Here is a 25,857-nt window from a genome sequence, read left to right as displayed (position 1 = left end):
ATCCTCAGAGAATCCCTGACCTCTGGTTGTTTTTTAAACTGAATGTACAAATATGAATTATGTAATCTCATTAGGGGTGTAGTCTATCCTTGAATTACATGAAATGGGGAATATATAGCTGCATGGATCATACCGAAGTTTAATTTGGTGAAATATGTGTGGTCCGTTGCACTTGGTTCTGGAGGCACCCTCACAGAAGGGGGTTTCCTCCTCTTCGGCTTAGGGCGATGAATGAAAACTGTTTGGACTGCATCGGGCCTCAGCTTCAACATCCCTTCTCTTTTTGTGGCAGTGAATTGGTCATCTTCAAAGTGTGGTAGGCTTGTAAGATTCGTTTCCATTGCACTTCAAATAACATTGAAAAGTCATAATTCTCAACACTTAGAATTATTATGCCCTTTGAAATGCTATCAAGTGATGTGAACATTACTTACATTACATCGTTTTTGACGGTTGCTGACCCCTGTCACTTATACGTTTTGACGGCTGACCATTGCCATCCATTTCTTCCTGCGCTCTTGGTCCTTGGGGAAGCCATACATGTGGTAACCCTTCTCGGACCGATTGGAGCATCCAAACGCTGCACAGCCAACCATGGTATGACCATTGATCTAAACCAATTTTGAATTTGCTCAGGACTATTATAAGTATTGTAATGGCATAAAGTATAGTATATTTGCAACGTTATATGTTAATGGTTTGCCCTAAGTATATTATATAGTGTTCCCTTCTGTGTCCATTGTTGAATCTGTTCACACAATCACACTCACTTGTTCTTGTCACAATAATTGTTTAATAAAAAAAAAAACTATTTCATTCATCCAAGCGTAATGAGTTATTCTTTAATATATTTGATACTTTGTGTGGCTCATATCTTAAAATGATCATGGTAAAACATCTTGATTACTTTGATTTCAATACAGATGTAGGGTAAAAGTTAAGGTTAAGCCAGTATGCTAACACGAACGTGAAGCTTTCCCTCAAACTTAAAAACGTATCTAAGTAATACTTGGAGATAGCTTTCAGTTGTCCCCCAACCACTCTGAATGTAAAACTGACATTTACAAATATGCAATAATGCCATAACAGTCAGACAAATACTTGTATGTGTTTTTTTCATTCATATTTACCATTCAATATTGAAATCTCTGCTGTCGTCCCATAGAATAACATTGACTGCGCGGCGTGTTTGGAACTATTGAGGCTTACATGAACCACGTGACAACCACGTGACCACCCTGTCGGCGAGATCATAGCGTGTCGCAACTCTCTCTCTCTATAGCTCTGGGGTGGACCAACGCACTTGTGGTTCACACCGCCGACGACTTTTTGGACAATATCATTCAGAGAACCCACACCAAATATCAGCTGGAATCCCGTAAGTCTTTAATGCACTCTTCACTCTTCAATTCAGCTAGAATTTAAAAGTTCACACGTATCCAGTAGGTGATTAATAAATACAGAATGGTAAAGAATTGGATTTCTTCGCATCTGATACATAAATGGTCAATTGTGTGTCTGCATCAGAATCATATTTTTAAATAAACGATTGGTTAATTTCTAGAAAACATGTTTGAATCTTGATCTGTACATTTGTAATTGATATTATTCTGATTCAAATAATTGCTTGATGTTAGTTGGACATCCACTCATCAGGTTCACTGTTTTCCTGCTCTGCAGATCTGCAGCTTGTGATGATGTCATCACATCACCCACACGGTGGCTGTCCATTGGCTCTTGTCATTCTGCTTCTCGTGTCCATGGATCCTACAGCCACTGAGGTGGTGAGATCAGTCAGCGACTGTGCTAAATTCTTCCTGGAAGAAACCCCACCAGAAATACCAGGAGTCCTGCAGCACGGAACCATTCAGGACCAGAATCGCTACAAGCCCATTTGCCAAACATTCTATAATACCAGGAGGTTCATGACGCTCTATGACACAGATAAGAAGATCCCAGTGTTTTCTGCATATAGATACACAGGACACACAGTGGACAGACCCAGTGCCATATGGAAGGGGGAGCCACAGGTAATTTAATATGCAATTTGTAACTAAGATAATGACCTTAGTTAACTGATAATAAAGTAGGCTACTTAACTAAACTAGTAGCTGTTGTTGTTAATGACGGGATGTTACGTTGGGTATTGAACTATAACAAATTTAGAGGGGGCAACTTAAAGGTTGGGTACGGAATTTGCTTTTTTGGCCATTTTTGCAAAATTACTTGAAATCCTTATCATAACCCGCTTACAGCCACTGAGTTAGAAGTAATGACATGAAAATTAAACAAGTCAATCATCTGTGGAACGGGCAGGGCTCGAAAAACTCCAGCCAATCATTTGGATTGCCACCTCGTTGCATTGGACAGTAAGTACGTCAATCAAACGGTCGTACTGCACTCCCCCTCCCCCGCGCGCGACCCCTTCGTGCAGTACTCGTGACCCAGAGCTCGTGACCCAGAGCAAGCTCCTGTTTGTTGTTATCCTGCGGTAGCTACTGGAACTAGTTAATCCACATTTGGACCTAGCAGTAGAAAACAATTTCCATGGCAGACAAGACGCCACCATCCCCACCACCACCACCACCACCACCACCACCAGCAAAGAGAAGGAAAACTCTTTTTCAGAGAGTAATTGATAATAAAAACGCTGAAAGAGAAAAACTGAAATCAAGAATAATCCTAGGCGCTGCTTTCGAACGTTGGCGGCAACTGAAGGACGAGAAGGGTCTAAAAACACTGCTTGTGTGGCGGTTGACATAGTTTCAAAGTTTATACCGTTTATACTCGGTAATACCGGTGTTGAGACGAGTGTATTACTCGTTGTGAAAATGTCCACACCGCAGCAACCCTAGTGAAAACCAGGACTTCCAATACAATTATATGAAACAAACATACATTTTCTAAAAATAGTAATGATTTATGTGACCGTTTAACGTTTATAACATCTGGTGCAACCATAGCCGCGAGAACGTATTCTCAGCAGGGGGTGCTGGAAAAAAAAAACTCAGCCTGCACTAGACTCGCAACTCGTTACATTGATAAAAAAAGATATATAGCAGCGCAGCTCAATTACACCAGTGCATGCGCGCACAGTTGAAAATCGATCGTTGTGTTCACTTTCTTCACACCATGGTTCACATCCAGCTGCTCACAGAACAAGTTTAGCGCACCACCGCTACCCTCACACTTTTTCATATAACGTTTTTTCAGCACTAGGTCATATGAGCATTAAATAAATGCTGCGTCTCAAAATGCCTTGGACAGCAGCGAGGATGACTCGCTTTGCCACGGGCCGAAACAGTTCGGAGCGACCACAGCCAGAGCGAACACAGCGGGGCAGAGGAGTGTCAGGAATAGTCTTTGGTGTACACATCAGTACGGCCTATTTGCACTACTGTTTAGTGGCAATGCAGTGTTTTATTCTATGCCTTTTTATTTTCGTATATTATTTCAATGAATACAATTTATTTATTCATAAAAACAAGATCTGGTCTTCAAATCTTTTTTCCAAATATAGGTCGTCTTACAATGGGGTTTGTGTTTATATTCGGACCAATACGGTACAGCGGGCGCTCACATGACGTTAAGCATTTCCTGGTGCATAATGTGACGCTTCAGAACCTAAAATCCCGTTTCTCCCCGTTGACACGACAACACATAACCGGCGTTTTCAGAAATCTCCACTTTGGCCGGAGTTTTTAGAAATGATCGTTTTCTGTGATAAGACAGGGCCTCGGACAGGGGGTGTTGCAGCACCCCCAGCACCCCTACTTCCCGCGGTACTGGGTGCAACTTACAGCTGAATGTAGTGCCATGTTGTTAAACGAAAACCTACGCTAGCCTGCCTCGCGCTCGCGCATCTCTGTTCGCGCTCGTGCATGATTGCGCGTCCAGGTACTTGGAATGGGTGGAGTCAAAGTCAGCGTTGAAGGAGAGGGGGTAGGACCATTTGAGTTGTGTATTTTCAAAATCTGCTGGCGTTTCGCAAATCGCAAACCCAACCTTTAAATGAACCTTGATTTCTCTCTCTCTTTGCGCTCTCCATGTTAATGATTAAGCCTTTACTTTTCATTTGTTTTTTCAATATTGCTTATAATATCAGTCAATCTGTATAACTTGATCACAGAATAAAGATAGTACCTAAAAGTCCCAGATGAGAACTTTGAAAATCGACTATGTGCTAGCAAAGTCTTTCCTGCTACCTGAACCTCAACATGCTAACTCTGGTGCCAAAGTAATCTGTGTAACAACACCCTATATGGGCTTTTCTTTAAACACATATTTCCTGGTTGTTATACTGGATAGTAGGGGAGAGCCGGGTCGACTGAAACACGGGACGATTGAAACACAGCGATTTCCTCGAGAACCACGCAAGGCTTTCACGTCAAATTTCGTCACTACGTTCAGCACGCAAGACTGACCAACCCCACGAAATTTCATGTAATGACGTCCCACCGTTCAAATGTTATCCCCCAAACCTGTTTTAGAGACCGCTAACTAAAATCCTTCCTGCGGTAGTTTTTTTGTAATAAATTGTTGTGTTTTTTGTCTCATGCCATAATAATATGACTATACAACAGATGAATTAGTACTTAAACCTGTGTTAAAGTGTGCGATGTCAGAGTTTTGAAGTTTAGAGGTAAAAAAGGTTTAAGTGTCAGTAGTCGCTGTCAGGACGATTGAAACACTTGTTTCAAACGCAACAGGAGTCATGTTATCCGGTTGACGTGGTAGTTTTTGTTTAAATAAATAAAAGGATGTTCAACTGTGTATCCTTAAACATGACTTAGGACAGGGTAATAAGTAAATTTAATGCAAATTTAGTCGTCCAAAAGAAGAAAGGTGAGTTTTAATCGAAATGTGCATATTGACAATTACGCACAATTACGCACGGGCCAAAAATATATTTTAACCTATTTATATTATGCGGAATTATGTGACATTTTAGCAATGACGAATACACTACTATGTTGTCCGGTATATTGCATAAAAACAAGAGTAAGTTCAATAGTTTCTTTTTAAAATATGCTGTTTCATTCGTCCCGCATGTGTGTTTCAAACGTCCCGACTAGGCGGGGCGTTTGAAACAGATGTCAACTTACTTTCAAAGTTAAAAAACAGCTCGATCATCCAACATATGTATTAAATTACACTTGAAACTAAGATAACACACATGTGAGTTGTTGATCACATGTTGAAATTATTTGTATACGTAACGTCATCTTTGAAAAAGACGTTTAACTGAAAAGTGTTTCAATCGACCCGGCTCTCCCTACGTCTTGCTATTTGATGGCACTAACAGGTCATCTTCTTCCTCTCGCTGAATGAATAATCTAATCTGTTCTGCATCTTCTTTATGATATAAATAAAGCAACCGATACTGAGTGTGTTTTAGTGATTTATCTTGGGAAAGTACTGTGGTCCTCTTAGTTACCAGGTTAGTTTAATTATATCATGAATGAAAGGCACAGTCACACAGATGTTAGGAGATTACCTCTCCCTAACTAGTCCTGCTGCAGGGTCAGGGGTTCTATTCCCTGGTTAACTCAGTAGTTAGAGTAACCTCCCACCTCTGCAAAACAGTTTGGATGAATGTTGATACATATGAGTGGACGGGGGGGTGAGCATCCAGTCATGTGACCACATGAATGGATAATATTAATAATAGTAATATTTTCACCGTGTTGTCCCCGTTTATATAGCCTGCATGAAGCAACACGGTAAGAACACCCCCCCCACCACACACTAGTACTACCCCGGAGAAGGACCCTCACACAGGGACTCTATCTGATGACAGCAGCACCCCCTACCGCCACACACTAGTACTACCACAGCAACACAGCCTCAAACAGGGACTCTCTCTGAAGACAGCAGCACCCCCTACCGCCACACACTAGTACTACCACAGCAAAACAGCCTCGTACAGGGACTCTCTCTGTAGACAGCAGCTCCCCCTACCGCCACACACTAGTACTACCACACCAACACAGCCTCACAGAGGGACCCTCTCTGATGACAGCAGCACCCTCTACCACCACACACTAGTACTACCACAGCAACACAGTCTCACACAGGGACTCTCTGTTGCAGATTTTGGACTCCATTTTCGGAGCATTGTAGTTATGTAGCCTAGTGGGCCATCGGGTTCTTCAAAGCACCACGTTGTCTTTTCCTAAATCCTTGTGAATTCTCCACATCTTTCCTTGATCTCACAACGTTTTTCGTAGAGGTCAAGCACAAGGGTTTAGGAAAGGTCGTTGGCTTACCGCTTTGGTTATATACGACTAGAGCTGGGTTTCGATTCAAATTTCAAGAATCGATTCGATTCCGATTTTTAACATGCGTACATGTTTCAGAATCGATTTTTTCCGATTTTCTCAGATTCCATCCGATTCGATCCGATTTTGATCTGATTTCCGATTCGATCCGATTTCGATTCGATCCGGGGGTTAATGTTATTAAAAATGAAAAATGTATTTCAACCGTTTCCTTCACTTCATGACTGTGTAGAGAAGCAACATATTAAAACTAGTATTATATCAATATTAAACAGCAAATCATACAAGTATTGGTAGTTACTGATGGCTGGAAGACTGATGAAAAGGTTAAGGGTCAATCTATCTACCTTCAAGAAAGATAATTCAGGACAATAAATGGAGGACATCATTGAGGTGACTATATCTGCAACAGTAGATTCCTACTGGGACACTAACCAGTGCATTATTATTATGCTTGAAAATAATTAAGAATTCACCCAAAAGCGGTTGCTACCAAAAGCATTTTTATTTTAAAACTGCTCACACTTAATCAACTGAGAAGTACAGCAAACTGGAAGTATAAAATGTAAACGTTGAGCATTTTTCTTTAAAGTGCGAACATAAGAACAGAACATTTTAAACTGTAAAAGCACTGAATGGCGTCTATATGAGCATGTTCAAATCTGTTCTAAAACCACACTCAAGATTTGTTTTCAAGAATATGCAGCACCCTAAGTGTTCAGGGGAATCCCATGAATATTTTCCATGAATATATAAAATATAAATGTTTAACTTATAAAATTCGAAAAAAATAAATAATATATATATATATTTTTAAATTAAAAAAATGGATCTTTGGACGTACGAATCGATAATCGGTCATTAATATGCGAATCGATTAAAAATCTGAAAATCGATTTTTTCAACACAGCTCTATATACGACCAGAGCCTAGTCTTCCAAATTCACCGGTGTTGTACCACTACTTTGCCGTTTCCTGTTTCCATCTCGCAGAACATGATTCATGCTTGGTATTGCACCGTGCCTACATGATCCACTAAAGGCCAGGGAGACGTGCACAAAGGACACACCAAACGCACGCAGGGTACGGCCTCCATCATGCACATGCGTACATGGATTAGGCGTGAGGTATAATACAGCCTTTACAAGGGTGCAGGCGTAGCTTATCGTCACGGTGGCGTGGCAAACCGTCACGTTGTAGGAGCACCTCAGATCAGCGACTTGTTTGGTTCCCTTGTCACAAATGGGTAATGTAACATTATATATGGTGTCATTTCTGGAAAAATAATGCAAAAATAAAGTACCAAAATAAATTCCTACACCCACACAAAGAAAGGGAAATAATCGTTGACACATTTTATTTCATATTTGACAGTTTGAAGTATTTTTGTTTAAGTTTGTTTAAGTCTCTTTTCTCCACCACTATCTTCTATCTGAGCCTGAGAAGGAGGAGGAGGGGAAGAGGCGGGGTACTGGAGGAGAGGAGAGAAGGAGGAGAAAGGAGTTCTGGAGAAGAGGAGACGGGGTACTGGAGGAGGAGAGGAGAGAAGGAGGGGAGGAGTGGAGGAGACAGGGTATAGGAGGAGGAGGAGAGGAGAGAGGAGGAGGAGGAGGGGAGGAGACAGGGTATATGAGGAGGGGAGGAGACAGGGTACTGGAGAAATTGAGGGGAGGGGAGGAGGAGAAGAGATAATGTTAATAAGAACCAACAAATACGCTACAAATAAAAAGACAGAATAGGGTAAATACAGTTTTCATACAGGATACATATACAGTTGTAATACAGGGTACATGCACAGTATTTATACAGGGTATACAGTTCAATATTAGGATACACAGTAATAGGGTTCATACAAAGTACAGTACTAGGGTACATATACAGCATGGATACAGCATGGATATGGATACATGGATACACAGTGCATTATTAGGATGCATACACAGTATTCATACAGGGTACCCTAGTATAATACTAGGGTACATACACAGTACTAGGGTGCAGTAGAACCACAGGACAGTGCAGTGCTGTTCTCCGGCTCTTCCTCTGTTATATGAAGTGACACTCCGTCTGATTGGTCCCACTTCCTGTCAGTCTGATCAGTGTCCAATGGGAGGAAGCAGCTAGAGGGCAGGAGCACATGGCTGGCCAAACCCTCTGAGAGAGAGCAACAGAAATGGTAGGTCATCATATACATCATTCACCTAAGGCCCTATGTGCCACGAGGCACATAGGGCCATAGGAGATAGGAGATAGTAGAGGTCATCATATAGAGATATAGATTGACATGGTCATCATATAGAGATAGTATAGGTCCTCATAAAGAGATAGCCTAGGTCATCTTATAGAGATAGTAGAGGTCATCATATAGAGATAGCCTAGGTCCTCATAAAGAGATAGCCTAGGTCATCATATAGAGATAGTAGAGGTCCTCATAAAGAGATAGCCTAGGTCCTCATAAAGAGATAGCCTAGGTCATCATACAGAGATAGTAGAGGTCATCATATAGAGATAGTAGAGGTCCTCATAAAGAGATAGTCGAGGTCCTCATAAAGAGATATTCTAGGTCATCATAAAGAGATAATAGAGGTCCTCATAAAGAGATAGTCTAGGTCATCATATAGAGATAGTAGAGGTCCTCATAAAGAGATAGTCTAGGTCATCATATAGAGATAATAAAGGCGGGAGTTAGACGGGTCATGGAAAGGCCCTGTTACACCACCGCACTACCTCCTGGTCAGGAGAGACACTCCCCATTGGATGCTGGCAAAGGTGAAAGGTAAACAGTACCTGCAGAGCATGACAGACAGACACACACACGCACACATGTTAACATACACACACCTTGGCGTACACAGATACTGTGACTATAGTAACACACTCAATCAGTCCGTCCATGTTGATGTTCTCAAAGGTACTTGAAGTCACACACACACACACACACACACACACACACACACACACACACACACAATTATTATATAATAGTAGTATTATTGTTGCTATTACAAGTCTCTCCTCCCCCAATCTCTCATCCTGCTCCTCCCACCTGCTCTCTCCTCCCGCCCTCTCTCTTGTCTCACCCTCTGTCCTCCCTTCCTTCCTCTCCCCCTCGACTGGTAATGTCATAAAGACCTGTTAGTGGGGTAGAGGACTGCATGTGTGATAAAAGACAGATCTGTTATGTGTATTGATCACCTTGCTTGCAGCCGGTGCTACAAGTCAATTTTTACTTGCATTGCGGTACGTGAATGTACAGTTGTAACGGTCGCAACAGTTCACTGTAGTATTGTAGACAAATCTTCTCCAAAAGAGTGCTAGCTTGTTGAAAGGACGGAACCTAAGCTCGTCTTCGCTAGGCTCTAAAGGTTGAGTGTTGAATCCATCAGTCTTTTTCACCAGCAAGATTATCATTGTTTCATGTTATCATGTTATAGGTTTTGTTATCTGTTGCTGTCTGTATTCTTATTTGTTTTTTCATCCTGTGCCTAGCTTAACATCTTGCCAAAGGACTATAGTTGAATATTTGCCTGCTGGCCAACACTGGCATATTTACAGAAATGTAGATTAATGTGCACATAAATAAATGTCCTCATAAATAAATGAAAAATGAAATGTCAATTGGACAATGTCACAGATTGGCCTTTTCGCCTATAGGTAAGATACAATCGTAAATACTTTCTACAGGACTGATACAGGACTGTTTGCTTGGTAAAGGACTGTAAGTGTGACACAGGAATGTAAAGTTCCTTTTACATTGATTGCATTTGTTCATCGGGATTCTGTCGGTCAATAAAATATTTACAAAAAAATTGCCTTACATGTAATGTGCTTTTTTCGCCATGGTTTATTCGCTAGGCGTCCGATCTTAAAGGACCTTTGGTGTGATATGGGACTGTAAATGTCACAAAGGACAATCAATGTGATACAGGACTCTTCAGTGTGGCAAAGGATCATAAGTGTGATAAAGGACTGTAAATGTGATAGACGACTGCTATTGGGATGAAACGCAAAGCCACCAATGGACAAACCTGTGAGGCCGTGGCATGTTGAGTCGTGTGCTCCGTATCCCGTGGGTGTATTTTATTTTGGTCGCTAACCTAATCTCTGCGGCCTGGTGGCCAATTGTCAATTGACGGGGTGTAGTTAACATTCTTTGATATAACTAAAAAAGGACATGGTCTAGTAGTTGGTTAATTGAATATAAACTGAGATGGTCTAGTAAACATATTGTAATACCACTATAAACTGATATTTATAGTTAACATATTTATATAAATTCCTATCAGCTTCTGCTTTGAGCAAAAGACTTACCATCCTATGATCTTTGTCTCACTTTCCTGGTTACTCCATTGCAACAACACAGTGTCCCAAGCAGGGCCGGATCTACCATTAGGGCCCACGGCACTGTGCCCAGGGCCCCAACCATTCCCAGCCAGTGGGGGGGCACCACACGAAAGATTTTATTTTATTTTATTTTTTTTTTATGAATGTTTGTACTCTTAAAATAGTTATACATGGTATTATTAAATAGGGTATTCATTTAAAATTCATTATTAAAACGAATGTCATAAGAACAGCAATATAATGATTCTGAACAATATAGTGGCCTAATGTGACAGTTAACCCCCCTCCCATAACCTGCAGCGTCCTGTGATATCTATGCACCTGAACACAACACAGTAGTCGGCGGAGTAAGACCAAGCCGGCTACACTTTATGTGTCATTATGTGTGTGTGTTAAAATAATAATAATAAAAAAAATAGATAGAATTTTTTTTTCCTGATTTTTTTCGGGGAGGGGGGGGGGGGGCCTTCAGACATTTGTGCCCAGGGGCCTATGATTTGTTAATCCGGCCCTGGTCCCAAGCTGTTCAAATAGTAAGCCCAAACCAAGGCACATAACTTACAACAGTTAAAACACAAATATCATAAAATATGGTCTACATCCATCCACAAATTGAAGATGATCAAGAACTGTTGAAATAAGGACACTAAAAATAGGCAAAAAGGGTAAACTCAAATTAATTGTATACAAAAATACTATGAATGATGCTCCAGAATATTTTAACAAATTATAGAGTTTAGACCTCTTTATTTTGAGAATCAATGCAGCCTTAATCAATACAGTCCTCTACCTATTCCTCTACCAATACAGTCCTCTACAGACAGACCTCTGACTGAGAGACAGACAGACCTCTGACTGAGAGACAGACAGACTTCTACCTGAGAGACAGACAGACCTCTACCTGACAGACAGACAGACCTCTACCTGAGAGACAGACAGACCACTACCTGACAGACAGACAGACCTCTACCTGAGAGACAGACCTCTGACTGACAGACAGACAGACCTCTACCTGAGAGACAGACCTCTGACTGAGAGACAGACAGACCTCTACCTGAGAGACAGACAGAAGATAGTAGAGCTCTACCTGAGAGACAGACAGACCTCGGAGTCTAGCTGACAGACAGACCTCTGACTGAGAGACAGACAGACCTCTAGCTGACAGACAGACCTCTACCTGAGAGACAGACAGACCTGGCGGCCTTACCACCATGGACACGCCCGATCTCGTCTCATCTCGGAAGCTAAGCATGGTGGGGCCTTAGATGGGAGACCGCCTGGGAATATCAGGTGCTGTAAGTGGTGTCGGGTGGCGGCCAATATGTGGCACTCTCCCCTCTGGCCTTAACATCAATCCCGATGCCCAGTGCAGTGACGGGGACACTGTGCTGTGGAAGGCGCCGTCCTTCGGAGGAGACGTAAAACTGAGGTCCTGACTCACTGAGGTCATTAAAGATACCAGGACACTTAATGCAAAGAGTAGGGGTTTCCCCGGTGTCCTGGCCCAACCAGGCTCATTCAATCTGGCCCCCTAATCATCCTCCTGTATAATTGGCTGACTCATCAATTCCCTCACTCTCCACCTCATGCTGGTGTGTGGTGAGCGTTCTGGTGCAGATTGGCTGCCGTGCATCACCCAAGTGGGTGCTACACACAGGTGGTGGTTAGTGAGGTCCCCCCTTCACTGTAAAGCGTCTTTGAGAGTCTAGAAAAGCGCTATATAAATTCAATCCATTATTATTTTTATTATTATTATTATTATTATTATTATTATTATTATTATTACCTCTACCTGAGAGACGGACAGACCTCTAGCTCACAGACAGACAGACCTCTAGCTGACAGACAGACAGACCTCTAGCTGACAAAAAGACCTCTAGCTGACAGACAGACCTCTACCGGAGAGGCAGACAGACGCAGACGCAGACAGACGCTTATCCCCCACCTGCGGGGCCAATATTAATTTTCCCATTGGCTCTTGTCCCAGCAAAGCATTAGTCTTGCAAGAGCAACGTCATGCAAAACAGTTTGAACTAGTCATAATGAAGTTTGAGATAACTGCAACTTTTATTTGGACTATCAAAACTGAATGAGGGATATCTGCAATGGTCATTTGGGATGTGTATTGAGTCGAGTCGTTTAAGGGACATCAGGGCTGATATCAGTATTTCAAATATCTTCTGGAATCCATAAGTTTTAACTCTTCACCAACTCTGCCAACCTGGTTTCACTTGCTTCTACTACACACAATGATTTTAACGCTCACATGAATCCAGTGATAAAGGATCAGATAAAGAATTGGATCTATTCACATCTGATATTTATATTATAAACTATGTGTCTGGATCACAATAAATATTTGTGAATTCACTATTCGTATATTTACACAAAAACCCATTTTAATCTTTTTCTGTACATTTGTAATTTAGATGGACATCCACTCATTTGGTTCACTGTTTTCCTGCTCTGCAGGCTCTCCTGTGATGATGTCATCGGTGACTGGTGGCTGTCCATTGGCTCTTGTCATTCTGCTTCTCGTGTCAATGGATCCTACAGCCACTTATGTGGTGACCTTAGTCAGCGAATGTGATGAATTCTTCCTGGATGAAACCCCACCAGAAATACCAGGAAAGTTGGAGCAGAAGAAATGTATGGACGTTCGCTACAAGCTCATTTGCCAAAAATACAGCAACATTAAGAAGTTCATGACGCTCTATGACACAGATAAGAAAATCCCAGTGTTTTTTGCATATAAATACACAGGACTCACAAAACTCCAAACGTCAGTCTATTCCCCAAGGGTGCTGAAGACAGGGTTAGTTAAATATTTTATTTGTAACCAGGGTCGACGGTCTGCGGGGGAAAGTGAGGCAGTCCTGGGGGGGGGGGGGCAAGGCAGAGAGGGGCCCATGGGAAGTTTAGATTTTTGTTTTAAAAGTATATATATATTTTTTTTTTATTACATAACTATACGTCATGATGAATATTGATCTAAATGCAAGCTTAGCGTATTAGTTTATTAGGCTACATATTGTATTCCAAAAAAGTGAACAGCTCTAAACACCTCTTCCAAAAAGCCCAAAATAGTTCAGTCCACACAACTGATTTCACAGCTCGATTGGGCATTATGCCCCTAACGTAGACTTCGGAAGGCTCTCACCGCCCCTTAAACATTACCTTAACCATCACTACTGAATGCCTTACCTAACCCTATGCGCTGCCTAGAAGGCTTCGTTCGGGGAACAGAATACCGCACCTTGCTAACGGTGAGACTTTTATCTGGATGGAGATGCGGCAACATGTCACAACTACAGAAGTTAAAGTCTGGCTCTCAGAAGAGAAAGGAAAAGAAAGAGAGGGAGAAAAAACTAAAACAAGGAAGTCAGGTTCTTTACAAAGAAAGGTGAGCACAAACGTTTAAGTCACCATAGAAAAGGGGAGATGTAATGATATCATAAGGCCCCCCGGGACACAAGGGGGCGCTGTTGTATAATGTATAATAATGTATAATAATAATCACACTAGTAGCTGGAAGATGTATACTATTCGTTTCATTAAAGCATTACGGTTTAGCAATCAATGGAGTCAGTCGCAGTCCCATTAAACTTTCATTGCTTAGATTTTTTAGAGATCCATAGGATATATTAGTTGCTTCAGAGCGCGCTGTTATGCCGTAGGGATTCGCGCATTTAGGGAGAATAAAACTGAATTTGTATAATTTGTTTCATTCAGTAAAGACGGAGCGAACACACTGTTTTTCTACCGTCGATTCAACACAGTAAACACGCGTAGACCTCGTTTTTTCTGTCATAGAGTGGTTAAGTGACTGAATATGTTTAGAGATATTTACTGATCACAACAATGGAGCTTTAGCCACTACATGCCCATATGGATGGCACGCGCCTGGCCCAGGCCTCTCACCTTTCTTTGTAAAGAACCTGACTTCAAAGCATGTCCAACTGACACTGAAATCTTGGAGTGATGTTAGATGGGAGAGCAGGCTTAAGAGTGTAACAGCTGTCCGGAATCAAACAAAGAAAGTGAGAGATGCTCTCCTGGAGGCTAGGGAGGCTGTAAAGGATCCAGTGGCAAAAGTGGAGGCTCAAGCTTTTGCAGAGGAAGTAGCCTCATTTCGATTTGCTCTGTTGTCTGGTGTGAACTTCTTACCATCACAAACCAGGTGAACAAGCTACTTCAATCAAGTTCCATGCAGCTTGATATTGCTGTTAGGCTCATTGACAGTGCCAAAAGTAACCTCACCAAATCCAGAAAGTCTGGGTTTGACGAGGCTGTGTCAACTGCTAAGGAACTCTGTGAGGCCCTGAATATAGAACCAGAGCTTAAGCAGAAAAGACTGAATGATGCCCTTAAAAAGCTTGAGGTCACATTTTTCAATAGTGTTGTGGACTCTTCTTTAATGTCACTGCAGGAGAGGTTTGAGACCATGAATCAAGTCAAAGAAAAATATGGAGTGCTGCCTGATTTCAGCAAAGTTAATGGAATGTCCAAGGAGGACTTAAAAAAACACTGCAATGAAGTACACAAGACACTTACGGAAAAGGGAACAGCTGACATTGATGGACCTGAGATGCTGCAGGAAATCATCAACCTTCCTCAGCTACCACCAAAGACATCTGCCTTGGAAATGCTGACATTTCTTCATGACAATCAGCTCCAAGAGGTGTATCCTAATCTGTGGATTGCTTTGCGAATTGCACTGACTCTCCCCGTCACAGTTGCCTCTGCTGAGCGAAGCTTTTCAAAACTCAAGCTCATTAAAACATACCTGCGTTCATCGATGGGGCAGGAGCATTTAAATAGACTGGCCGTCATCAGCATCAATCGAGACGTGGCTCAGAAACTGTCATATGATGACCTGATTGCTGATTTTGCAGCCAGGAAATGCAGACGTGTCCCTCTGTAGGCACTGTATTATTTTGTTTATTTAAATGTTTGGTGCTATTGTTAATGCACAATTAGTGTAGTCTTTTATCAAGATTTTAATTTCTCTTATTTATTTGCAAACATTACATGTTGAAGTTATTTTGGAAATAAAGAGAAATGTACTGACAATTACTGAATTGATGTCCATTTTTGGGGGGCACCACAATGCATTTGTGCTTAGGGCACCCAAATGGCTAGCGCCGGCCCTGCCTATACAGAACGCAAGAATATACAGAAACAATGCCATTGCGCTGCTGCATGATCTGGTTTGCTCAACATTGGATAGGCATCAACTGCCTTTCAGAGGGCTGCTGTGGGGAAATCTTCTGTGTATACTAGGGCCCGACCGATTCATCGGCCTGCCGATTTAATCGGTCGATTATAGCCTTTTTGAAAATAATCAACATATGCCAAAAAGACGCCGATTGCAACCAATTTTATTTATTTTTTATTTTTTTATTTTTTTGAAATGTTATTGCGCTTAGTATCCTGCAGATTGCGCTCCTACTCGCCTTGCTAACTAACAAATTTGGCTGGAGTAAAAAAGTGGAGATTGAATTTTACCGTACAACATGAAAGCACGCTCGCTCAGGCAGCTGCGCGCTCACCTCACCAATGTACACAAGACGCGTTGTTTGAGCATGTTGTGCCTGTTTTTCTTTAGGTCCCAGGCCATGTTAATTTGTTATACTGTAGACTCAAACGGTGAGACCATACTGCTCAGCACGCACGTGTTAGTCACTGCTCACGAGCGCAGCACATTGGGAGTTAGTTATTTATTTTACATTTTACATTACACTCATTTTTGACTGTAAATGTATTCTAAAACACTCAAAGGTTCTGCATTCAATTCACATATTCGTCAAAAGTGTTTATAGTATATTTAAGGTATCAAAAACTCTGTTTTATATGCTTTTTTTTGTTTTGTTTTTAATCGGCCGATTAAATCGTAATCGTAATTTTTCTCTAAAAATAATCGGCATCGGCACTCAAAAATCAATATCGGTCGGGCCCTAGTGTATACAGCAAAACGCTCACTGTCAAACAGTACAGCGGCAGCCAAGTGTCCAGTAAATGTAAATCTATCCTTTGCATTGGCAATTACAGTGTCAAACCCTTCATATCCAATTTTCGGCAAGTTTGGAGCACCACCACGTCGAGGCGCGTCAGGACTGAATTGCACACAAATAGAAGGCACTGAATCACTAACTTTTGAAATTAAGCTGACAACGTGTTCTACGATCCTTTGAGTATGCACCACATCAATCTTACTCCTATTAAGCTGTGCAAAGAGCGTATATACACAGGACAGTATGGTATGGAACAGCTCATGGTAAAAAAGGAATTCTTTGTCACCCATCATTCGGCAGTAGCCCTTTGCTTCTCTGAATGAGATTGCATCAAATTCTGGAGATACTCAAATTGTATTAAAGCATTCCAGCAAGAGATCTTAATTCTCATACACTGTACTGACTGCATGACTATGAAAGTTCCAGCGTGTCCGGGGTGCCCGTGGCTACCTCCTTGCTACAATGCTGTCCAAAGTGGCAGTTCCCTTTGGGGAACGTGAAAAAAGGAAGAAAAGCCGCTGATGTCGGAGAAGAAGCCACGCACAGGCGTAATTGAGGAAACGGCCTGTTGCATAACCAAATTCAGTTGGTGTGTGTAACCTATAAAGTGGGCATTGGGATAAATGTCCTAAACCTTACTCCTCACTCCACCTTTTGCTCCTCGCATCACACTTGCTCCATCATATGTGCCATCAGTCTGTCTCTGTCCACCTCATTCTCCGCTGAACAAACAACACCCAACTGTTGCAGAAGTACATTAGAGATGGCCTCTGCGGTCGTGCCTCCATCAATTTGTTTGAAAACTAAAGAATCTCTCCTGCAATGTGTTGGCTTCGTCTATATAACTAGACACATAAACGATTTGGCAATGAATATATTCATTGACGTTTTGTCTTTTTTACAACACACACACAAAGAAACACCTGCACCATCACAACAAGGACACAAAATCCAGCTAGTTCTTATTTCCATAATTTTTTTTATTGCATACCCATCACATTTGCCAATGTTGAGTAAAACCCACCCAAGTGCATCAATCTCATGGACCTACTCAGAAAATTTCTGATATTTTCAACCACTTGTTTAATAAGTACATAGAGGAGTTTCATGAGTTTAATTTAAGTGACTGAATATGTTTAGAGATATTTACTGATCACAACAATGGAGCTTTAGCCACTACATGCCCATATGGACGGCACGTGCCTGGCCCAGGCCTATACAGAACGCAATTCGGCTTTAATCTAATGGACCTACTCAGAAAACATAGAATTTTGATATTTTCAACCACTTGTTTAATAAGTACATAGAGGAGTTTCATGAGAGAGCGCACTGAGCTAATCTCATGGTGAAACCATTAGCCGTATTCGGTGATGCACTGCTAAAGAATTAGACATGTCAAGGACATAACCTAAATGTTATCTGATTAGTAATAGATTAATCTATGAATACATACATTATAAAATGTTTTGTAACTTTGAATGAGACTTGACTTAAACGTTGAATAAATAACAATTACTATAGTGCTTAGTCGACAGGTTATTTAGGCTCCATGCAAACCTTTATATATATTTATTTCATTTGAAAGGTAATGAATCATCTTTTTTTCACCAGAAATAACTATGGAACCATAAGCCGACTATGTTCCATTAAAGCCCACCTCATGTTTTTCAATAGGAAGTCCATGTTGTCAGACCAATTCTCACTGTGAAATGCCAGGCTGTTCATTTTAAGACTTGGTTACATGGGGTTACATACAGATTATACACTGTCCAGAGTATTACATTTATTTTAGTATAATAGATGAAGCTAATATGTTGGCATTCCATTCGAAAAATTGTCGAGGACAGGCCTATGACAATGGAGCCAACATGAAGGGGAAGAAGCAAGGTGTTCAGGCTAGACTTCTACAATTAAACACAAGAGCATTGTTTGTTCCTTGTGGAGCTCACACCATGAATCTCGTCATAGCTGATGCTGCCAAGTCCTCCCAAGATGCCACTGGCTACTTTGGCTATTTGCAAAAGTTATTCAATTTCTTTTCAGGGGCCACCCAGCGATGGGCCATTTTGACAAAGCATGTCCAACTGACACTGAAATCTTGGAGTGATGTTAGATTGGAGAGCAGGCTTAAGAGTGTAACAGCTGTCCGGAATCAAACAAAGAAAGTGAGAGATGCTCTCCTGGAGGCTAGGGAGGCTGTAAAGGATCCAGTGGCAAAAGTGGAGGCTCAAGCTTTTGCCGAGTAAGTAGCCTCACTTCGATTTTTGATTTGCTCTGTTGTGTGGTGTGAACTTCTTACCATCACAAACCAGGGGAACAAGCTACTTCAATCAAGTTCCATGCAGCTTGCTATTGCTGTTAGGCTCATTGACAGTGCCAAAAGTAACCTTACCAAATACAGAAAGTCTGGGTTTGACGATGAAGCTAATTTGTTCGCAGGAAGATAATTACTAGAAAAAGAAGAAATCACAGAACCAGTCCTAAGATAGTAGAGGAATAGGCTTTATGGTACCTTTACCCTAACAAAAAAAGGTGATTAGGGATGAAGCATGGGTTGGAGGTGATTGCGGGAGCTTCAGGCTGGAGAGTGAAGCAGGCAGGCTGGAAGTGGAGATCCACAGAGCACTACAGGCAGAAAGAAACAAGGATTGAGAAATACAACTGGTGAACTGTCATTTTGGGCATATCTGAATGTATATGTCCTGTTTTCTTGGTTACCAGGAAATAACGGGAATAGAATCCCTGCATTTCCTCTCCCTTCGGGACTGTGGGAATCACTTTTTTTGCTAGAAGCTGCTGGAGCTCCGCCAAAAGTGACAGCTGTTGATCCTTGGATGACAGCTTTGTTTCCACAATCCCGTTGAATCGTGGCGGGACGGAGGTGAACTGCAGGGTGTGAATGAGGCCCCGTCCACACGAAGCCGATTTCATGGCGAAACCGCAAAGGTCTTGTACGGTTCGGCCTTCCGTCCACACGAAGCCGGCGAAACCGCTGACCGAAACCGTAAACTTCTGAAACCACCCTCGGAGGTGGTTTCAAATCTACCCGGTTTCGTTTTGGATTCGTGTGGACGCCTGAAAATGACTGAAACCGTAAACCATGACGTCATCGCTCGACCCTCTAGCCAATGACTGTTGAGCCCGCGGAGTCTCACCCTTTATGCGCATGCTCGCCTCCTCTTCTTATTTATTTTTCTGCTGGATTTCTGTAGCTGAAGCAGCGCCTCTTATAGGCCTGGAATGTGTACTACAGCGTTTCTACAGATCTACCCAGTTTCGCTTGACTCCGTCTTTACGGAGATACTCCGAAACCGGATAGATCGAAACCGTAACGGTTTCGCCTGTTTCGGCTTCGTGTGGACGGGGCCATGCAATGTTGGGGCAGGGCAGCTCCGCGACCGGGTTCCTCCGTATGTTTATCGCATAACCCTGCAGGCTGCAATAAGAATTGCAATCTGCGGTAAAAGACGTCTATATCGTTGTGAAGTGGTGGACTGGCCATCTGGCATACCGGGCATCGTCCCGGTGGGCCGTTGACCCAATGTGGGCCGGTCCGGTCCGCTATGTTTTGTTTTTTTCTCTCTCTCTAAATTCCCTCCAATTGTGCCAGCCAATGGGCAACAGAGGGCTAGCAGTGTGTGGCCAGCATCGACACATATTATTGGTCTATGTTTGTCATCGTCAATCAATCATGGTCTGACTGGCTCAGAGAGCCCTGACAGTGCTGTCAATCACAACAGAAACCAGGGTGGGCTGGACCTCATGGCATGGGCCGGAGTCGCAGGAGTCGGGACGGAGCTGAAAATGGATAAGCCTAAGAAACGCCCGGGTGGCGCTGAAAAATAGAACGCAATTCGGCAACATCAAACAAACGAACATAGCTTACTATCAAGCAAGCTATCAGACCTTCATTTATAGAGGAACTTGGCCCAACGATCTTTCATGTGTGCAAATTTCTCAATAACAACTCTGTTGAAATCAGGTATGAAATCCGGTACACAATTTAAATACCTGAATATTAGAATATGTTAACTAGATCATATCATTTCATAGTAAATTGCAATTAGTTAACTAAACCAAATTAGTTTAGAGCAATCTTACAATTTGTTAACAAGACCATATCAAATGTTATAATATGTGAACTAGACCATAATACAATTGCACATGATCTTGTTCAATCTTAGGACACGCCCTGTCGTCTATCAATTTAAAAGAGGAATCAAAGGGGTGGACCAACGCACTTGTGGTTCACATTGCCGACGACTGTTGGACAATATCATTCAGAGAACCCACACCAAATATCAGCTGGAATCCCGTGAGTCTTTAATGCACTCTTCACTCTTCAATTCAGCTAGAATTTAAACGTTCACACGTATCCAGTAGGTGATTAATAAATACAGAATGGTAAAGAATTGGATTTCTTCACATCTGATATATAAATGGTCAATTGTGTGTCTGCATCAGAATCATATTTGTAAATAAACGATGGGTTAATATCTAGAAAACATGTTTGAATCTTGATCTGTACATTTGTAATTGATATTATTCTGATTCAAATAATTGCTTGATGTTAGTTGGACATCCACTCATCAGGTTCACTGTTTTCCTGCTCTGCAGATCTGCAGCTTGTGATGATGTCATCACATCACCCACACGGTGGCTGTCCATTGGCTCTTGTCATTCTGCTTCTCGTGTCCATGGATCCTACAGCCACTGAGGTGGTGAGATCAGTCAGCGACTGTGCTAAATTCTTCCTGGAAGAAACCCCACCAGAAATACCAGGAGTCCTGCAGCACGGAACCATTCAGGACCAGAATCGCTACAAGCCCATTTGCCAAACATTCTATAATACCAGGAGGTTCATGACGCTCTATGACACAGATAAGAAGATCCCAGTGTTTTCTGCATATAGATACACAGGACACACAGTGGACAGACCCAGTGCCACTTGGAAGGGGGAGCCACAGGTAATTTAATATGCAATTTGTAACTAAGATAATGACCTTAGTTAACTGATAATAAAGTATGTAACTAAAATAGTAGCTGTTGTTGTTAATGGCGTGATGTTACGTTGGGTATTGAACTATAACAAATTTAGAGGGGGCAACTTAAATGAACCTTGATTTCTCTCTTCTTTGCAGCTTGAAACTGCAACGAGTACAGAAGTGAACATGAGAAAAATGAAGAAACCAACACACCAGGCTTCCCTAATAGACTACAAGAGTAAAACTTATAATAAAGGGCATTTGTTTCCAAGTTCTCATGCAAGCGACAAAGTTGTTCAGGAATCCACGTTCACCATGACCAATGCAGTGCCACAAGATAAAACATTCAATGTCGGGAGCTGGGGCAGAATGGAGGAAAACGTAAAAGATCGGATGGATGAATTATGCTACAACCAAAACGACCAAATTGAAGCATTCGTTGTGACAGGAGCGATTCCCAGTGCTAACACACCACCACTCAACAACAAGGTCAATATACCAACAATTCTCTGGACAGCATTTTGTTGCTTTAACAAAGATAGTGGAAAATGGTTAACATCCGCACACTGGGGTGACAACAATGCAAATACTCCTAGGCTAGAGACCAAAACTTTACTACAACTGAGAGATACTCATAGGGCCCTATCTTGCATCCGGCGCAAGTGACTTAGTCACTGGCGCATGTGTCGTTGCTAGTTTACAACTGGCGCAGAGCGTTCTTTTCCCACCAGCGCCACTCGCTGGTAAATTAGGGATTGATCATGCGCCCCAGGGGGCGGTTCGGCGGAAGGAGGAGGCGTGTTCTGGCGCAAACGCTATTTTGCCGTTGCTGAATACCATTGCGCTAATGACATCGAAATACCTGGTTTAAAGTCAGTGGCGCGTTGTTCAGATGCTATTTTAAGGGCGGATGCATACATGCGCATGCGATGCATACGGATTGCTTGTGCACCTCGCGCATACACTTTGCTTCTCTCATCTACCTAGCCGCACATTCTTGGTAAATTATTTGGGAAATAACAGCTGATGCAGCGGTAATAAGTTGTACTTTTAAATCAATGCATCTGCAAACACCGTACAGCAAAAACATATTTTCTTGACACAGACATCGTGTAGGCCTACATGCCCATAACTTTTAGGATTGATGAGTATTTGATCGTGAAAAACATTGTTTTACCGCGAGTGAGTGTTAAAAAGAATGAATGAATGCGGGCACGCGTGTGTGCTCTGTTTAAACACACGCAAACTAAACACGTAACGCATAATACAATCAATGGCAATGTCTATTACCGCGGGGACACATGCATATTAGGATAGCATACAATACTGATAAGAAACAATGTTTATAATGTATTGCGTATATCATTAAATAGAACCACAGTTACCGCATATCATATGTTATATCATATACGTTTTCTTTGGCGACATTTATTTGAAGACTCAGTATTTCGGAAGTTGTGGAAGAAAACCCCTTATTCCATGTGTAAATTAGGCCATATTATTTGGCAATAAACTGAGCCATTTGCAGTTTGAAATTCATGTGCATCTGTCTCATCGGAGACTGCAGACGCGCTGTCAAAATATCAACTCGTCCGATTCAAATGCGCTCATGGCTCTTAAAGGGGATGGGAGCTGGCACTCTCATTGGTTTGTTGGACGTTACGCCCAAACCACACCTACGGGTAATTAGGCTGCTTCAGACCAACCCTTTTGACACTTGCGCCGCGACGCAAGTGTCATTTATCCGCCTGTAAAATAGCGATAGCGCCGTAGAACCGCCCACAAAGCTACTTGCGCTTTGCGCTTCCCACTTGCGTTTCAGACCGTTAAAATAGGGCCCATAGTGTTGAGCCGTTTCCAAATGACAATTGCCGTGGAGCTAGTCAGTCTTAAACACAACCTTACAATGGAAATTGCGCTCTCCATGTTAATGATTGAGCCTTTACTTTTCATTTGTTTTTTCAATATTGCTTATAAAATCTGTCAATCCATATAACTTGATCACAGAATAAAGATAGTACCTAATAGTCCCAGATGAGAACTTTGAAAATCTACTATGTGCTAGCAAAGTCTTGCTACCTGAACCTCAACATGCTAACTGGTGCCAAAGTAATCTGTGTAACAACACCCTATATGGGCTCTTTCTTTAAAGACATATTTCCTGGTTGTTATACTGGATAGTACCTCTTTCTATTTGATGGCACTAACCATCTTCTTGCTCTCGCTGAATGAATAATCTAATCTGTTCTGCATCTTCTTTTTGATATAAATAAAGCAACCGATACTGAGTGTGTTTTAGTGATTTATCTTGGGAAAGTACTGTGGTCCTCTTAGTTACGAGGTGAGGTTAAACATATCATGAAAGAAAGGCACAGTCACACAGATGTTCGGAGATAACCTCTCCCTAACTAGTCCTGCTGCAGGGTCAGGGGTTCTATTCCCTGTGTAACTCAGTAGGTAGACAGAGTAACCTCCCACCTCTGCAAAACAGTTTGGATGAATGTTGATACATATGAGTTAGTCTCGCAAAGCCAGACCAAACTACAGCAAGTAGAATGGTCTGGAGCCACGCTACCTCGAGCCGTCTATCCGTGGGGAAACTGGGCGGGCCTGTTTTTATTTCTTTAAACCAATCACAATCGTCTAGGGCGGGGCTAAGCCCGGGAAGCAGCAGTTGTGTCCATGCAAAATAGTGCCGGGGGGGAAATTATTTTGACGGAACTTTTGACGTTCAGAGGCTGTCAGAAATGGCTCAATCCCAAACGCCACAAAAAAACATTAACGATGTATGTCGCCTATGTGGAGATCATTTTATAGATAAAAAGAACAAACATCGTTTGATTCTTTGTCACGATGATTTCAAGCCACCATACACTTTGGCCCTTGAGGAGCTCACGGGACCTATAAAAACGAACAACGTTTTAACATTTATATGTGGTTCTTGTAGAACACTACTAAAGAAATACCGTAGGAGCTATTGTGAAGTGGAACGGATCGGTTCATTGGTTAAATCCATGTCAAACGCTCATGCCGCTGTCAGAGTGAAACGATGCGCCAAATCCACACCAACCGGTGATAGTCGTGACCGCAAACGCATCGTCCCCGGGGAGAATCCTGCCAGACGGAGTCTCCAAGGTAATGTCAAAATAGGCTATGTTGTGGTCCTACCATTGTAATGAAATCAGATAGTCAGTAATCAGTAATTACATTATGTTAAAATTAAACAAGATTGGATGTCTAGTTCCACAAACAATTTCGAAAACTTGTCTGTAGGCCTATAGCCATTTACCACCAACTGCTATTCATGTGTCTCTTTGGAAAACAATGTTATACTGTCCAGAGATGTGTCCACGGAAAGAGCCAAACATGCCAACTTTACAGCGCCGTCAAAGTCCTCTTCAAAACTCGCCATACTGCCTAGTTTTCTAGTTTGAGGGGGAGCACAATACGGTAACGCCAGCAACCGGAAGGGGAGGAGTCGCGGCCAAATCGGCCGCTAAGCAATAGACGCTGTCCACTTCCGTTCAGCCAGACTACATATGAGTGGACGGGGGGGGTGAGCATCCAGTCATGTGACCACATGAATGGATAATATTAATAATAGTAATATTTTCACTGTGTTGTCCCCCTTTATATAGCCTGCATGAAGCAACACGGTAAGAACACCCCCCCACCACACACTAGTACTACCCCGGAGAAGGACCCTCACACAGGGACTCTCTCTGATGACAGCAGCACCCCCTACCGCCACACACTAGTACTACCACAGCAACACAGCCTAACAGGGGGACTCTCTCTGATGACAGCAGCACCCCCTACCGCCACACACTAGTACTACCACAGCAACACAGCCTCACACAGGGACTCTCTGTTGCAGATTTTGGACTCCATTTTCGGAACATTGTAGTTATGTAGCCTAGTGGGCCATCGGGTTCTTCAAAGCACCACGTTGTCTTTTCCTAAATCCTTGTGAATTCTCAACATCTTTCCTTGATTTCACAACGTTTGTCGCAGAGGTCAAGGACAAGGGTTTAGGAAAGGTCGTTGGCTTACCGCTTTGGGAATATACGACCAGAGCCTAGTCTTCCAAATTCACCGGCGTTGTACTACTACCACTACTTCGCCGTTTCCATCTCGCAGAACATGATTCATGCTTGGTATTGCACCGTGCCTACATGATCCACTAAAGGCCAGGGAGACGTGCACAAAGGACACACCCAAAGCATGCAGGGT

At 42.3% G+C, this 25,857-nt stretch overlaps 1 protein-coding gene across 1 annotated transcript; it reads left to right on the top strand.

The window, feature by feature from the left end:
- Positions 1-337: 337 nt before the first annotated feature.
- On the top strand, positions 338-25,271 carry LOC132446830 (uncharacterized). Its single transcript, XM_060037300.1, has 5 exons — positions 338-597; positions 1,283-1,378; positions 1,681-2,030; positions 21,781-22,263; positions 25,263-25,271. The coding sequence occupies exons 1-5, from the start codon at positions 393-395 to the stop codon at positions 25,269-25,271; spliced, it is 1,143 nt and encodes a 380-aa protein (XP_059893283.1). The 5' UTR covers positions 338-392.
- The last annotated feature ends 586 nt before the right edge of the window (positions 25,272-25,857 follow it).

The sequence above is a fragment of the Gadus macrocephalus genome, chromosome 18 (genome assembly GCF_031168955.1).
Source record: "Gadus macrocephalus chromosome 18, ASM3116895v1".
Classification (NCBI taxonomy): Eukaryota; Metazoa; Chordata; class Actinopteri; order Gadiformes; family Gadidae; genus Gadus; species Gadus macrocephalus.
This window is presented reverse-complemented; position numbering and strand designations above follow the sequence as displayed.